Source organism: Garra rufa, chromosome 25 (assembly GCF_049309525.1).
Source record: "Garra rufa chromosome 25, GarRuf1.0, whole genome shotgun sequence".
Lineage (NCBI taxonomy): Eukaryota > Metazoa > Chordata > Actinopteri > Cypriniformes > Cyprinidae > Garra > Garra rufa.
This window is the reverse complement of record NC_133385.1, coordinates 21,723,559-21,741,436: the sequence shown is the minus strand read 5'-3', so window position 1 is coordinate 21,741,436 and position 17,878 is coordinate 21,723,559. Positions and strand designations below refer to the sequence as shown.

General features: G+C 35.9%; 1 protein-coding gene across 1 annotated transcript; it reads left to right on the top strand.

The window, feature by feature from the left end:
* The first annotated feature begins 267 nt into the window (after positions 1-267).
* dnm1l (dynamin 1-like) lies at positions 268-17,813 on the top strand. Its single transcript, XM_073831632.1, has 17 exons — positions 268-498; positions 3,764-3,908; positions 4,270-4,305; positions 4,822-4,868; positions 8,872-8,943; positions 9,204-9,290; positions 9,379-9,541; positions 9,703-9,823; positions 13,302-13,433; positions 13,527-13,733; positions 13,835-13,955; positions 14,188-14,343; positions 16,537-16,626; positions 16,706-16,798; positions 16,912-16,965; positions 17,188-17,259; positions 17,643-17,813. Exons 1-17 carry the CDS (start codon positions 397-399, stop codon positions 17,811-17,813), a joined length of 1,869 nt encoding a protein of 622 aa, XP_073687733.1. The 5' UTR covers positions 268-396.
* Positions 17,814-17,878: the final 65 nt, after the last annotated feature.

The window sequence follows — 17,878 nt, the reverse complement described above, 5'->3', positions numbered from 1 at the left end:
GTTTGATTGTTTAAATCTTTTTATATCTTCTTAATACATGCGTCATAATTTACGTAATATTGCCACTTTAACTACATTCGGCGCTACCTCACCTAAAACATGTTTTCCTGCAGCTCCAAAATATTTTTGTTGCACCCCATAGTTACGGTTGCCTTGGCGCATTCACTCGGAACAATGCTTGGAAATGTAGTTTAATTCCAGAAAATTCTAAAGTGGGTCAACAGCTGTTGTTTCGTCTAAAACTACACGTCCCACAATACACCGGTGCGCAGTTTTTCCGCGGCCGGGTTGGTTCATGGTGCCAGTGTGAGGGACATTGGATGACTTTGTGCCGTGTTTAGCCGGGGTATTCGCTTTAGCTCATTCATTTTGACAGGTGAAGAGATCGTCAGCGCGATGGAGGCTCTTATTCCTGTCATTAACAAACTCCAGGATGTTTTTAACACAGTCGGGGCGGATATTATCCAGCTGCCTCAGATTGCAGTGGTGGGAACGCAGGTAACTAATGTTTTAGTTGCGGTTTCCATTCAGATTGAAACATGTCTGTGGCGGGGTCTCAAAACCTAGTGAGGTACCTACCTAGACAGCATTTATTGGCAACAAAGTTCGGAATGGTATCTATGGTTTGAGTACGCCTTGAAACCCCTAGCTAGGCGGTTCACTTGTTTTGAAACACAGGCTGGGATTAGCTAAATGTATTTATTTATTGTTGCGACCATGTTTTTATATCCATTTAGCCAAGGTCAATGAGAAATAAACGCATGTCACTTTAAATATACTGAGAATTAAAACAATAGAACCAATCTGCAACGAGCGAGCTTTCAAATAATGTTTTCAACGCTATCAAGCTAACTAGCGTGCTAACCCAAGTCCTCGCTTGTTTCCTCATTCCTATTTTGAATATCATCCCCTCGGGTAATTTATGTGAATATTTCTACTGCTAAGAATGTGTTTATGTTTCAACAGCATGAGCAATATCATGAAGTGAGTTTAAGGGTTATGTTGAGCTCAGTATAGTAGCTAACACATGAAGAGATGCGCCATGGTCGGTCTGAACTTGACAGTTCAGGCAGCATGTTTGGACTGGACAGCTGCAGGATTCATTCTGCTTGAAGGACAAAATGGGTAGAGCAGAACTAAGGTGAAAAGGATTGTGGATGTTTTCCATCCTGACGTTACACAAGATATCTGTAATTTCATTATGGAAGTATTGCATACTTGATAGTGTCGCTTGTAAAGCGGACCCTTAATGGAAGTAAACCAGAGACCGACTCATGAAGTAGAGGAGTTTCCTACCATAGAATATGTGCCACACACACTGAAGGTATAATAAGTTTAAAGAGTCTTAAAGCAAGGACTTTCACTGACCGCTTAAGAGGATATGGCTGTCTGGGTGCACAAGAAAGTCTTGTTAACCCTGTAAAAGCCTGACATGAAATAAAAAATAAATAAAGTTTGCATAATGTTAAATTTTTTATTTCATATTGGGCTTTTATGGCTCATATAGTGAGAATCAATTTTATCCAAAGGCTCAAACTGAGCAAAATAAGCTATTTGATTCAGGTCATAATTTATATAGCTAAAAATAGGATTTAATACTAATAGTTTGTAATGAGATTATTTAAACAGACTATTAAAATCATATATATATTAGTCGTCACTCTTTAGCTTACAATAATGCACTACAGTCCAAAGTTTTTTTTTAAAGTAAGATTTTTAATGTTTTTGATTCAAAGTACAGTGAAAACAGTAAAATCGTAAAATATTTTTACTATTTAAAATAACTGTTTTCTTTTTGAATATATTTTAAAATTTTATTTATTCTTGTGATTTTAAAGCTGAATTGTTAGCATCATTACTCCAGTCTTCAGTGTCACATGATCCTTTAGAAATCATTCTAATATTCTGATTTGCTGCTCAAAAAACATGTTTTATTATTATTATGTTGAAAACAGTTGAGCAGAATTTTTTCAGGTTTCTTTGATGAATAGAAAGTTCAGAAGAACAGCATTTATCTGAAATGGAAATTTTTGTAACATTATAAATGTCTTTATCATCACTTTTGATCATTTAAACAGAAAATATATATACTGACTAAGCTTTTGAATGGTATGTAGCGTATGTTACAAAAGCTTTTTATTTCAGATATGCTGATCTTTGGATCTTTCTATTTATCAAAGAATCCCAAAAAATGTACTCAACTGTTTAAAATGTTGATAATAATAAAAAATGTTTGAACAGCAAATCAGCATGAGTTCTGAAGGATAATGTGACATTGAAGATTGTTGCTAAAAATTCAGCTTTGAAAATACAGAAATAAACTACATTTTAAAATATATTCAGATAGAAAGCAGTTATTTTAAATAGTAAAAATATTTCACAATATTACTGCTTTTGGTGGTGTATTTTGGTCAAATAAATGCAGGCTTGTTGAGCAGACGAGACTTCTTTAAAAAACATTTAAATCTTACTGTTCAAAAAGTAAGATGATAATTAAATGCTCAATTTAACAATCAAAGCTAGTATTTATTGTGGAGGAAAAACAAATAATGCAAAGCAATACAATGATGATTGAAAGATGTACAAATAAAGTTTTCTCAAAAAATATGCATGGAAAAAGTAAACTTAAGTTGCTTCAGTGAAGTAAGTGTTCATCTTGAAATGTTACTAACAATATAAAAGCCATTCTTACATTTACTTTGTAAGTAAATTTCACAGAGAAAAATACCTGAAGGTTGACATTTTTACAATTGCACTGTTGTTTAAAAGTTTGGGATTTAAGTAAGATTTTTAATGTTTTTTTTTAAAGCAGTTTCTTATGCTTATGAATGCTGCATTTATTTGATCAAAAATCCAGAAAAAAAATGTGATGTTGTGAAATATAATTCCAATGTAAGATAACTGTTTTCTATGTGAATATATTTTAAAACGAAATTTATTCCTGTGATACAAAGCTGAATTTTCAGCATCATTACTTCAGTCTTCAATGTCACATGATCCTTCAGAAATCATTCTAATATGCAGATTTTTTTTTTTATCAATGTTGAAAACAGTTGTGCTGTTTAATATTTTGGAACCTGTGATGCTATTTTTTCAGGATTCCTAAATAAATAAAAAGTTAAAAAGAACAGTGTTTATTTAAAAAAAGAAATCTTTTGTAGCAATATAAATTACTATTTAAAAGTTTGTGGTCAGTAAATTTTTATTCTTTATTTTCTGTAAAATAAATTAATACTTTTATTTACTAAGGATGTGTTAAATTGATAAAGTGATAGCGAAAACTTATATTGTTCTATTTTGAATAAATGCTGTTCTTTTAAATGTTTTATTCATCAAATAATCCTGAAAAAAGAATTACCGGTTCCCATAAAATATTAAGCACCACAACTGTAATAAAAAAGTAATAAAACGGCATATTAAATTGATTTCTGAAGGATCATGCAACACTGAAGACTGGAGTAATGGCTCATGAAAATTCAGCTTTGCATCACAGGAGTAAATTACATTTTATAATATATAAATAGAAAACCATTCATTTAAACTTTCAATCAGACAACAGAATGCATTGTGTACAACAGGTTTTTCAACCAATTTTGATCATGTTGTTCATTTAGAGGCTTTAGAATATCAAATATGATACTGGTATGATCAACAAAGTTAACTTTTGGTTACTTAAAAAAAATCTTAACTAAATGTTCAGAAATTCGAGTAGATTTAGTCAGTACTGACTTGTTTGTTTTCTATGGTTCATCTAAATTTACAGAGCAGCGGGAAGAGTTCAGTGCTGGAGAGTTTGGTTGGCCGGGACCTCCTGCCTCGTGGGACAGGCATCGTCACCCGAAGGCCTCTCATCCTCCAGCTGGTCAACGTAGACCCCGAGGACAGAAGAAAGACCAGCGAGGAGAACGGTATCTGTTTTTTTCTATTTCTATCTTAGAAAAGCATGAATTAATGACCTGCAGTTTGTGTCTGTAGGATTTAGTAAGTTACCCAGTGCTGCTTTTTTCTAATTTGGTTGCTCAATTAATGGCAATGCAGTGGAATCAGGTACTAAGTCAAAAAAGAAGGCAAAAGGTTGATTTATTCCTGTGTGCTGTTTGTTTAAATAAAATATGTCAACTTTTCATACACAAAGTATCTAGTCCATACAAATCCATAGACAAAGCTTTTAGCATAGGCGTCTCTGCATTGGTGTGGTTTTGGCTACTCTAGACTCCTATAAAGACGGCACTGCTGCAGGCTAACCCTCTGTCATCTCTCTTTAAACAGACCCCAATGTCTGGAAAAATGGGTGCCTTTACAAAGGTCTCCTTTTCCTTATTTCTTGCCCTTTTGCTTGTGTTAAGCAGCTTTGTGTTTTTCCTTATCCTGCTTCCATTATTTGATTATAAGCTTTGGTTATGCTGCCAATGCAGTGGCTTAGCTTAAAAAAACCCAGACTGAGGAATTTAGAGTACAATCCAGTTTCACTTTCAGATTGCTGAGTATGAACGATTTGGGACTCTAAATGTCTGATTACTTACTAACATCTCTCAAACAGTCATCAACTGCTTTTTAAATGTCACCTTCAAAGTCTTTATTAGGATAGTGTGTGTTAGAACAAGCTAGGTATGCTGTGCTACCCACAATGCACTGCGCTTGGCTTTTGTTTTGTAGCAGTTTTTGTTTAATTTGCAGTACTGGTGGTTTTGAAAAATAGAAATGATATGTTGTTGTGGAACAAAAGCCTATCCTACTTTGAGGAAACTGAAGAAAGTGAAAGCTTTCGTGGGTTATCTATTGTGTCACTGACAATGTCATTGGCGATGTTGTTTTTCACAGGAGTGGATAGAGAAGAGTGGGGGAAATTTCTACACACCAAAAACAAGGTAATAAGAGCATGATTTGTGTGTGTGTGGTTTCAGTTGTTCCTATGTTTTTTGGTAATTTAGAACATACAGTTGAGGTCAAAAGTTTACGTACACCTTTCAGAATCTGGTTCATTATTTTAGCAATATAAGAGGGATCATCCGAAATGCATGTTATGTTTTATTTAGTACACTGACCTGAATAAAATATTTCAAAAAAATATGTTTAAATATACTTCACAAGATAGCATTTTTGTGTATTTGAACCCTTTCAAGCAATGACTGTTTGATTTTGAGATCTTTTTACACTGAGGGCAACTGAAGGGACTCATTTGCAACTATTACAGAATAGGGTTGGGCGATGTTGACCCATTTGGCATCGTACGAAGTCTAATGTGAAACATCGCGATGGACGATGGCATCGTCGGCGGGTGTAAGGGATGGTTGTTGTTAAATAATTAATTCATAACGAATTAATGAATTGTTGCCTACCGTTTCCACCAGTGCTTAATTTGAGCCGGATCCTGTACCGGAAAATGTCAGATTTTGGATTTTTGCGTTCCGGTATCCGGCATTAACAAGTGCATTAGATCGTGACAGTGCGTGCGTGCATACAAGACAGAGCAAGCACGGGTTTATGTAGATGTATTTGGAGGATGTGTGTTGGTCCTTAACATATTTTCGACCAGTCAGCTTTTTTAGGTTCAAAATCGCTCTCATTGATTGCTTACTGCTTAACCCACTCTCTCCAAACGCATTTAATGAGCAACGGAATGTTTAGAGAGAAAGTGTAATATCAGAAATGATACCAAATCAACCGAAATATTATTATGTATTAACATAAGCACTATAAACATAGCTATAAGTTAGTTACCCTGACTCCAAAACAAATCATCTAAATGTAACGGTATTCAGAACAGAACAGGAATGAAACAAAATATATAAAGTTAAGAAACCAAAACAAAGCGAAACTAAAAATAGCAGGCGTTAGGCTCACGTACTTCTGTAAGGGGCCGTTCACATGTCGCGCCTAAAAACGTGTGGAAAACGCTAGGCACGCCGCTTTCTTCCTTATCAACAAAGCGCTCGGGCGCTTGCGCTCCGGAAGCGTCTGCCGTTTCTAAGCAACCATCAGCTGCGCTCTAGCTCCAAGCCTATGTGTCTCCATGCATTGTTTCTTCTATTAGCGTCAAAATAATGGGGGCTTCACAAATCATAAAGTTCAGGAAATCCCTGGACCACAATGATGAGCTGCTCCTCCATGTTTCGGCTGAGGTTTCAATGTAACGGAAACACGTGAGGAAGCTGATTGGTTGGTTCATGTCACATGACCTGCGGTGCGCTTGCGGCATTCTGAAAAGTTGAGATGTTTTTATCTCGATGCGGCACGGACGCGCCTGGAAAAACGAGCGCGTTGCACCGCGTGCACGTCGCGACCGCGTCGCTTCCATTATGCGCGCGCAAGCCGTGCGTCTCTATTTGAAATAACGAACTTGAGCGCGCAAAAGACGCTACATGTGAACGGCCCCTAATTCGGCACAAATCCAAGTTTTTCCATATTCCCAATGTATCTGAATGATAAACTGTTATTTATAATGTAGGCTTTGTATTGTGCATTCCTATTTCGATGGTTCTTTCGATGGAAAAAAATATATATTGTCTTTTTGTTCCAAGCTCTGTTCGTTATGGTAAAACCATGAAAAAGGCATATTTGGTGTAGTTTATTTAATCTAATTTAATTAAAATTATTTCGATTTTTTTTCTGCTGTTTTTGTATGCCTCATTTATTAATGTAAACGAACTAGTTCATGTAATTCGTTTGGAGTTTATTGTGATGGCTAACAACTTCCTTGTTATTATTTCCTCATAATAATAATAATAAAATAAGTAAAGATGCAGAAATTGAAAGCATGCATTTCATTTGGCTATATAGCGTGATTAAGTGTGTGTTTTTCACGAGCGGGTTGCTGCTGCAGCGGGGGCGGGGCAGAGGATCGCGATGCCGGCACAGCATCGTGATGTGTATCGGCCATCGGCGATGGACGATGGCATCGTCTATCGACCCAACCCTATTACAGAACTTTCAAATGCTCACTGATGCTTGAGAGTGATGCCCACGATGCATTAAGAGCCAGGGGTCTTAACTTTTGAACAGAGTAAAGATGTGTACATTTTTCTTATTTTTACTAAATATCATATTTCTTTCATTTAGTACTGCCCTTCAGAAGCTACAGAAGATACTTACATGTTTCCCAGAAGATAAAATAAGTTAAATTTACAATGATCTTCAAATTACAAAAAAGTTTTCAGCTCTTAAAGGATTAGTTCACTTCCGGAACGATAATTTACTCACCCCTTTGTCATCCAAGATGTTTATGTCTCTCTTTCTTCAGTCGTAAAGAAATTATGTTTCTTAAGGGAAAACCTTTCAAGAAATTATCTCCATAGAGTGGACTTCAATGGTTTAAATGCAGCTTCAAACGATCTGTCATTTTCGAAACAAAATGACAATTTATATACTTTTTAGCCTCAAATGCTTGTCTTGTCTCTGTGATGCACATGCGTAGTCTGTGTAATCCGGATCAATACAGTTAGGGTATGCCGAAAAACTCCTATCTCGTTTTCTTCTTCTTCAACTACATTGCTGTTTCATTGCTGTTTTTTTGTAAAGGGTCTTTGATTTTCTTTACAGGTTCATTTTGAAGTTGGGGAACAAAACAAGAATTTTTTGACATACCCTAACTGCCTTGAACCAGAAAAGAGTTCACGCAGACATAGACAAAACAAGCGTTTGAGGTTCAAAAGTATATAAATTGCCAGTTTGTTTCGAAAATGGCTGATCGTTTTGCTAGATAAGACCTCTGCTGGGATCGTTTAGAGCCCTTGGAAGCTGCATTTAAACTGTATTTTGGAAGCTCAAACTTGGGGGCACCATTTAAGTCCATTATATGGAGAGAAATCCTGAAATGTTTTCCTCAAGAAGCATAATTTCTTATTGACTAAAGAAAGAAAGACATGAACATCTTGGATGACAAGGGGGTGAGTAAATTATCTGTAAATTTTTATTCTGGAAATGAACTACTCCTTTAATGCATCGTGTTTCCTCCTGAAGCATCAGTGAGTGTTTGAACCTTCTGTAATAGTTGCATATAAGTCTCTCGGTGTGAAAAGATGGATATCAAAATCTTACAGTCATTGTCGGAAAGGGTTTAAGTACACAAAAATGCTGAAAAACAAAAGACTTTGTGGGACCTGAAGGATTTTTCTGAAGAACAGTAGGCAGTTTAACTGTTCAGGACAAACAACTATCACTAAACAAACAAACAAAAAAACAGGTGTGGATCATTCAAGTAACAACACAGTATTAAGAATCAAGCGTATGTAAACTTGGTAAAATGGTTATTTTACTAAAACTATTATTTTTCTCTTGTGGACTATATGTAAACGTCTTTTATGTGAAATGTCTTATTCAGGTCAGTACTAAAGGTGTATGTAAACTTTTGACCTCAACTGTATTTTAGTTTTAAAGTTATTGATGAATTATCATGAAAATGTTTGGATGCAGATATCACAAACAAATTTATGTGTGTATGCTTAGTTAATCAATGAGACACAATGTCTCAAGATACGTTTTGAAATTGGATCGTCCAACTCTATATATCTTTTATCACATTTGAGTAAGTCCAGGTGAAAAAGTTGTTACATCAAAGAGATAATCTCTAGTGTTGATTTAATAAGTCATTCTGGCTGTCAGACACATTCATGTGCTACAAACAACAGCACAGTAAGTTTGTTTGATTTCATAGTTTGATGATAAGCAGATGAAGTAGAGCAAGCCCTATAATTCATAAACATCAGGAGTGTGTTGGTCCAAATGATCATGAGGAGACATCAGTGTGGTTTTAAGACCAGACACATGCTTTGTGTTCGTCTCATTGCCATTCCTTTAATTTAATGCAAGTTTGATTTAGGTCTTTGTGAAGTGAGATATCATGATTGTTAACATTGTGTCTCTGCCTTATAGATCTACACAGAGTTTGATGAAATCAGGCAAGAAATTGAAAATGAAACTGAAAGAATTTCTGGCAATAACAAGGTAAGGAGCCTTTAAACAAAGTAAAACAGATGATGGTTTATTTCTAGGTGGAGTACTTAGAAATTTAGTTTACTTTTGACCTAACTCATTTATCGCATTGACTTAAGTAGGATAATCTTGTACCATATTGACATAGAAGTACAAAGAGTAAGAAGATGTTACATTTGTTGTAATTAACCACACGAAGTGCATTAAACAATGTTAACACATACAGAATTTGGAAGGTCTTACTAAATACATCTTGTGTCATTGTTTAACAGGGGATCAGTGATGAGCCAATTCACCTGAAAATCTTCTCCCCACATGTTGTCAATCTCACGCTGGTGGATCTGCCTGGCATCACAAAGGTGTTTTATTCAGTAGCTTAGCTTGGTCTGTTTAAATGTTCATTTGTGGATTCTTTTCTAATGCTGACACGGATATATTCTTGTTCAGGTCCCGGTGGGAGACCAGCCTAAAGATATCGAGCTGCAGATCCGCGAACTGATCTTAAAATACATCAGCAATCCAAACTGCATCATTTTAGCTGTCACTGCAGCCAACACAGACATGGCCACCTCTGAAGCTCTAAAAGTGGCCCGTGAGGTGGATACAGATGGTCAGCATACTAATGTTTATTTTGGTCTGCCTGTGCTTTTTTTTTGCACACAGTGTCTGTATCTTTTAGTTTGTGTGATGTGATGTTTTTCCGCATAGCTGTGTGATGCAGATTTTTTTGTAGTGACACAGCATTTTAATTTTTTCCTTTTCTGCTTTCAGGTCGCAGAACGCTGGCTGTAGTGACTAAACTAGATCTGATGGATGCTGGTACTGATGCAATGGATGTTCTCATGGGCAGAGTCATTCCTGTCAAACTAGGACTGATTGGAGTGGTCAACAGGTACAAAAAAAGACAAATGTTTAAGAATACGGCTGTCAATATATTTAAAATGTTAATTTATGTTAAATAGAATGTTAATTATTCAAATATATACAGTGAAGATCAAAATTAGAGAACAGTTGAAAAATACTTGATTTTTTTCTGAAATATTGATAATCTTCATCGCTCTCAATTTGAAATAATATCAGCTGTGGGTATACATGTTCTACTAACATGTTTTACAAAATATCCAATGCATTTCAACAAAAATCTTTATTATTGTGGAAAACAAAAATGGAGGAGAGTAACCACTGTAGCACGAAAGAAGAATACAACTAAAATTTTGGAGGTTACAGCTGGCAGAAAATAGTAGGAAGTGTAGAGGCCCTTGCTTTGAATGACTTTAAATGACTTCAGGACCTCACTAGTTTCTCAGATTGCATTGGTGTAATCTTCGTCCACTCTTCTTCCTCTCTCTTCCATAGTTCGGTAACTGTAGTGGGTTTCTTAGCCGTAACTTTGTCTTCAAGCATTTTCCAGAGATTTTCAATCGGGTTTAGATTTCATTTCATTATTTCAATATTCTTAGCTTTAAGGAACTGCTTTACCCAAGGAACTGCGTGTTGCTGAAGGAGGTTCTGATAAACATTTGTGTTCACTCAGCCATGAATCTGTATAAGAGGCCCAACTTCTGCTCCAGAAAAAGGTCCGCCAAACCATGACACTTCCTTCTCCGCCTTTCACTGACTTCTTTACGCACTTGGGGTTCAGTCTTTCCTCAGTTTGACAGATCAGACCCAAATAAATGAAACTTGCTCTCATCACTAAAGTGAACTTTGGACCAGTTCTTCTTTCACCACACAACATGCTCCTCAGCAAAGGTGATCTTAGCCGTTTGATTCTTTCTTTTGATGAGAGGCTTGGTCACCGCAGAGTGTACTTTCAGTCTGACTTCTCTTAAAGGAGAAGTTCACTTCCAGAACAAAAAATGTACAGATAATTTACTCATCCCTTTGTTTTTTGAGGCAAATATTTGGAGAATTTTTCTTCATATAGTGGACTTCAATGGTGCCCGCAAGTTTGAATTTCCATAATGCAGTTTAAATGCAGCTTTAAAGGGTTTATTTCTAAAAAACATTACTATTTATTTACTTTTTAACCTCAAACACTTGTCTTGTGTAGCTCTGCGTGAACTCTGTGTATTCCGGTTCATCTCATTTTCTCCTCCAACTTTAGAATTGTGCAACATCGTTTTTTTTGTAAAGGGTGTTTGACTCTCCTTGCGTGTGCCCTTTGTAAACACTGGGTCGGTGCTTCTGCAACTATGTAGGACGATTTTGAAGTTCGAGGAGAAAATGAGATGGGAGTTTTTCCAACATACCCTAACTGTATTGACCCGGAATTCATGCAAAGCTAGACAAGACAAGCATTTGAGGTTAAAAAGTATTATCAATTTTTTTTTTTTTTTTTTTTTTTTTTGGTTTGTTTGTTTCACTAGACCCTTCTTCCTCAGCTGGGATCATTTAGAGTCTTTTGAAGCTGCATTTAAGCTGCATTTTGTAAGTTCAAACTCACGGGGCACCGCTATGGAGAAAAATCCTGAAATGTTTGCCTCAAAAAACATAATTTCCTTACGACTCAAAAAAAGAAAGACATGGACATCTTGGATGACAAGGGGGTGAGTAAATCATCTGTAAATTTTTGTTCTGGAAGTGAACTTCTGTAAATGTCTTGAAACAGATCTTTACCTTGTTCAGCACTGAACTAGCAAGCGATTCCAGCTGCAGTGTTGAACCCGTTCCTCAATAAGAGTCTGGGCATTATCCTGTTTTATTGTGCTGTTATGACCGTCTAGGGGTCAGCCGTAACAAGAAAAGGAAGAGTCTCTGTACCAGAGAGATAATGAGTAACAAGATTTTTATTAATAAATAAGGGTTTAACTTCGGGGGCAGACAAGGCCAAAATAATAAACAAAAAAAATTTCTCTTGAGTTCTGTACACTTCCTTCATCAAAAGAAAGAAAAAACAAATACAGTTTCAGCTTACCTGACTCCCTAATCCAAAAAACATGAGCAAAGGTGTTCCAAAAAATAAATGGCATCAAACCCCCTCCTCCCCGTAATTACTCAGAACTTGTTACAAGGTATTTACAAAAAGAGGTATATACAAGTCTACTGTTATCATCTCAAAAAAAGGTCAGAATCCAAATTCACAGTCAGCAAATGAAGATCAAGACAATCACAGATTCAAAAAAAACCAATCACTATCACAAAATCCAAACACTCACGATGACAACAAAATACACAACCTCTCTGGTAAGACACTCAAAGATTTAAACAAACGACGAGGGCACAGGCACGGCATGGCCGAAGTTGAGTGTTTGGGGCAGTCCTTATATCTGGGTAATGTGTGGAGGAGATCCAATCACAGCCTCCAGCGAATTATCTCAGGGAACCACCCACCTGAAACACACACACATGCACATACACAGAGAGAACACAAGGGGACACAATGCCAAAAATGAACAAAATGACTAAAGCTCATAACGGTGCATTTGTCTTATGTGGATGACCAGCCTTTATGAGGTACTTGAATGAATTAGTGTCATTGTAAACCTGCAATATTTGAGAAATTACAGATTTGAAAAGACCAACTTCTCTTGCAATGGCTAAAAATCATCCCTTTGGCCTTCATCTGGACAAACTCCTGTCGCAGAGTTTCAGTCACCTTAGAGCAGCCGCCATTTTGCAATCTCAGTGAAAATTGGAGGAATGCTGCCAGTTAAATAGAGTTTGTCATATAATTAAAGAAATAAGCACCAGGTGCCAAATTAACACCAGTAACGTGGAGTTATCTGTAAGTGTTCTCTAATGTTGAGGGTTTTTTTTATATCTCATTTAGGTTTTTTTATAATGTGTTTTAGAATACAATTTACGAAATATGCTTAAAAACTGCCTTTCTACTCCTGTTAGGATAACTTCAAATATGACTAAGCAGTGGTCTTGAAATTTGGGAAATTATTGGTTGTTCTCTAATTTTGATCTCAACTGTATATAACTACATGATGCTGATATATTAACAAAACATATGTGACCCTGGATTACAAAACCAGTCAAGGGTCAGATTTTTGAAATTAAGATTTATACATCATCTGAAAGCTGATAAATAAGCTTTCCATTGATGTATGGTTTGTTAGGATAGGACAATATTTGGCCTACAACTATTTGAATATCTGGAATCTGAGGGTGCCAAAAAATCAAAATATTGAGAAAGTCACCTTAAAAATTGTCCAAAAGTTCTTAACAATGCATATTACTAATCAAAAATTACATTTTGATATATTTATGGTAGGAAATTTACAAAATATCTTCATGGAACATGATCTTTACTTAATATCCTAATGATTTTTGGCATATTGATAATTTAGACCCATACAATGTATTGTTGGCCATTGCTACAAATATACCCATGACAAAAATGACTAAATGTCTTAATACAGGAGTCAGCTTGACATCAATAATAAGAAAAGTGTGGCAGACTCCATCCGTGATGAGCATGCCTTCCTGCAGAAGAAATACCCCTCTCTCGCCAACAGAAACGGAACCAAGTATCTCGCCAGAACATTAAATAGGTGAGAGTTTAAGCTTGAAACATCAAATTTTATTCATTTTGCTCGGCATATCTGCTTTTTGAAGTATTAAAATCATATTTTTTTTCCCCCTAGGTTATTGATGCATCACATTAGGGACTGTCTACCAGAGCTCAAGACACGTATCAACGTTTTAGCAGCCCAGTATCAGTCCCTGCTCAGCAGCTACGGCGAGCCAGTGGAGGACAAGAGCTCCACCCTGCTTCAGCTTATCACAAAGTTTGCCACAGAGTACTGCAACACTATTGAAGGAACGGCCAAATACATTGAGACCGCTGAACTGTTAGTTTTCCTTTTCTTCCAGTCACTCAAATAAAGCTGTTTAATTGGCAATGTACTGTAATTTGCTATGCTAACTGTACTTGTTTGTTCTAATATTTTAGATGTGGTGGTGCAAGAATTTGTTATATTTTCCATGAGACATTTGGTAGGACACTGGAGTCGGTTGATCCTCTTGGAGGACTTACAACCATAGATGTGCTTACTGCTATTAGGAACGCTACGGTAGGTTGTGTAGTTTTATTTTTTAATTTGAATGTAGTACTGACTGAATTTTTAGGGATATAAAATGGAGACTGCAGTCAGCTTTGCTTAAGGACTGCAGGTTTCTATTTTAACAAACCCTCTGAGGAGCCTTTAAATATTAGAGTGACTTAAAGAGGCTCTTGTATAACACTGTAGAGGTAGATGTTTATATTTCTGTAATTTGTAATGTAGCTGTTGTGTGTTTCTTCAGGGTCCCCGTCCTGCTCTGTTTGTGCCTGAGGTGTCATTTGAGCTGCTGGTGAAGAGGCAGGTGAAGCGTTTGGAGGAGCCCAGTCTGCGCTGTGTGGAGTTGGTGCATGAAGAGATGCAGAGGATCATTCAGCACTGTAGCAACTACAGCACTCAGGTAGACTGATCAGTTATTGGTCTGCATATATAAGCTGTTGTTTGTCTGTTGCATCGATTCTTTATTTCTTTATTTTTTTTTCCTCCCCAACAAAAACTGTTAGACAGTGCATCAGTTAAGGCCTGTTAACACCAAGAACATTACCTATAACTGAAGGTTTAATAAATGTGGATAGGGAAGTCCTCATCAGGAATGACTTTCTGTGTTTTTTTTCCAGCTAATGAACAATAAAACCATTGTTAAAAAAATCCTCAGACTCTAAAGAGCCTGAAAGGATACTTTACCCAAATAAGATTTTTTTTTTAATTACTCACCCTCATGTCATTCTGAATCTGTAAGACCTTTGTCCATCTTTAGAACAATTAAGATATTTTTGATGAAATTCAAGAGCTTTCTGCATAGACAGCAACGCAACTGATGTGTTCAAGACCTAGAAAGGTAGTGAGGACATTGTTAAAATAGTCCATGTGCCATCAGTGGTTCAACCTTTATGAAGCTACAAGAATACTTATTGTGCTCAAAGAAAACAAAAATAACTGACATAGAACATGGATGAATAACTGTGTCTGATTGGCCAATTAAAAACATGTCCTACCTACCACCTAGTGTCAGTTTTTGAATTTTTAGCAAATACTGTGTTCGTGTTGATATTAAATGTATCGATTTTTTGTGCTTATTTTGCTTGTTTTTCATATAGTTTTAATTTGGTGATTATTATGTACAGAATTACATTTTTATTGTAAAAAATTTTTTTCTTAAACCGTTTCTTATCTGTATGCTACATACTTGCATCCAACACTCAAATATAATTGCTGATAATTAAAATGATTAGAATACGCTTATCAGCATTTTTAATTGTTTTCGTTTGTTTATTAGTTATTATATTATTATTATTATTGTAGTTTTATCAGCATTGTTTTATTTTTTTGTAACTTTTAATAACTTTTATACGTGTTTATTCTTACTCCTATTATTGTAGTTTTATATTTCATAATTTTCATTTTTGTGAATTTTTTATTAGTTATATTATATTATTTGTTTATATTATTCTGTATTATTAGTTTTACCAGTATTGTTTGATTTGTGTGTCTGTGTAGATTTATAATTATTATTATTTTATAATTATTATATTTAATTATTTATATTTTTAGTAATTATACAAAGCTGATTATAATAGAAGCCTGTTTCCACCACTAAATAAAAAAAAGATAAACGGAGCAATCCACCGGTGCTCGGACCCTAAAAATGGTAATAGTTGTGAGATATAGACTCACAATTGTGAGTTATGAAGTCAGAATTGTGAGATATAAACTTGCAAATCTTAGAAATAAAGTCGCAGTTTTGAGAAATAAAGTAAGAGTTGTGAGATATGTAGATTTTTTTCTCAGAATTGTGAGTTTCTGTCTGTTTCAGTTGTGACGTTATTTATTTCTCGCAATTGCAAGTTAATAAGTCAGAATTGTGAGATATAAATTCGCAATTCTGAGAACATATCAGTTTTTTTTCACCCTCAAAATTGCACTTGTTAACTTGCAATTGCAAGTTTATATCTCACAATTTTGAATTTGCAAGAAAAAAGTCTAAATTACGAGTTTTTATTTTGCAATTCTGACTATATTTCTTGCAATTGTGTTTATATCTCACAAATTTGACTTTACAACGCGCAATTGCGAGTTTATATCTCACAATTCTAAGAAAAATGTCCAAATTGTGAGATACAAACTTGCATTATTATAACTCGCAATTGTAAGTTTATCTCACAATTCTAAGAAAAAAAGTCAGAATTGCGAGATACAGGCTCACATTTGCAACAAAAAAAAAAAAAAGTCTAAATTGTGAGTTTTTATTTTGCAATTCTGACTATATTTCTCACAATTGTAAGTTTATATCCCACAGTTCTGACTTTATAACTCGCATTTGCGAGTTTTTATCTCACAATCTGAGAAAACGTGTGAATTGTAAGAAGTCGAAATGACCTTTTTTATTTTTTTATTCAGTGGCGGGCTTCCATAGGATATTAAGCTAAAGTGTACAAAATTAAATATTTATTGTTTTTCTTAAACATTACCTTATTCAACATTTTCTTCATCCAACAGTCAAATATAATTGTTGGTACTTAAAATCATTAGATGGTTTTATCATTGTTTGAATGTTTTGTGATTTTATTTTATTTTATTGTTCTTTCTTTCCTAGGAGTTGCTTAGGTTTCCAAAGCTCCATGATGCCATAGTAGAAGTGGTTACCTCTCTGCTCAGGAAGAGGCTCCCAGTCACCAATGAGATGGTTTGTTTTGTTTAGTTTTTTTTGTCCTCTCATGCTTTTTATGAATCTTTTCTAAACTTGTGTTTACGCTGTGCTCCAGGTTCACAATCTTGTGGCAATCGAGTTGGCTTATATCAACACCAAACACCCAGACTTTGCGGATGCCTGTGGGCTCATGAACAACAACATAGAGGTTTACATATATTTTGAATGACGATTTAATTCAGATTTATAACTGAAATGCATTGTTAAACATACGTAGAACATATTTTAGTGTGACGTTTATTCTTGTGATCTTCGAAACAGGAGCAGAGACGTAACCGAATGAGAGAGCTTCCCTCAGCAGTACCTCGTGATAAGGTATGATGTTAAATCTTAAGCCATCAGGGGATATAGTGTATTTTCTCACAAGAAAATGTGACGGGCTGCTGTTCTTTTTTTTTTTCTTTTTTTTTTCTTTTTTTGTGATTCATACACCAAAGTCTCGCTGCTTTTTCTTGTAGTTTTGAGCAGAATTAGTTGAAAACCTGCTGCCTTCCTCTCTAGCTGACTAGTCTGTTCTCTTCCTGTCTCTCTTTGTAGTCCTTAAAAGGTCCTGGTGGGCAGTCAGTGTCGCCCACCGAGCAGCCGCCTGCTGAGGGCGATGGCCCTAAGGTGTGTGGCGCCCCCTGTGTGTAAGGGGCAAAGCATGGAGTTGATTTTTCAACCCACTCAAACCGCTCCCCCTTGACTGCATGGTCACTTCTAAACTGACAGCAGATCAGTTTTGCTGTGCTGTTTCGGTTTAACTCCCCAGGAACTTCTGTTTTGTGTTTGATTTGAAGGTTGATTTTGAAGACCCTCGACAACTGCAATTTTTTTTGCAGTTGTATCTTTTCAGTTTCTGATCGAAATTGGTGTTTTATGTTTAAACCGTTGTTTGAAACCTTTTTGAAGCCTACAAACAGTACGTAAAACACCAATGGACTGCATGGGAGGTGTTTGAAACACAAGTGGGTGCTCAGTCCTGTTTGGTTGTTCTTGTTTGTGTGTATTAGATGGCTGGAGGAGCTCAAGGGGAGCAAGAAGGAGGAACAGGGACCTGGAGAGGCATGTTGAAGAAAGGAGACGAAGGCCAGAGCGACGACAAGACTAAACTACAGAGCTCCGTTCCCGCCAGCCCTCAGAGAGGATACGCGGTGAACCTACTTGATGTGGTGAGTCTATAAAACACAAATGCTTTTGATTATGCTGCAGAAAACATGCAATCTGAGAGTAAATAAACACTGAGAGC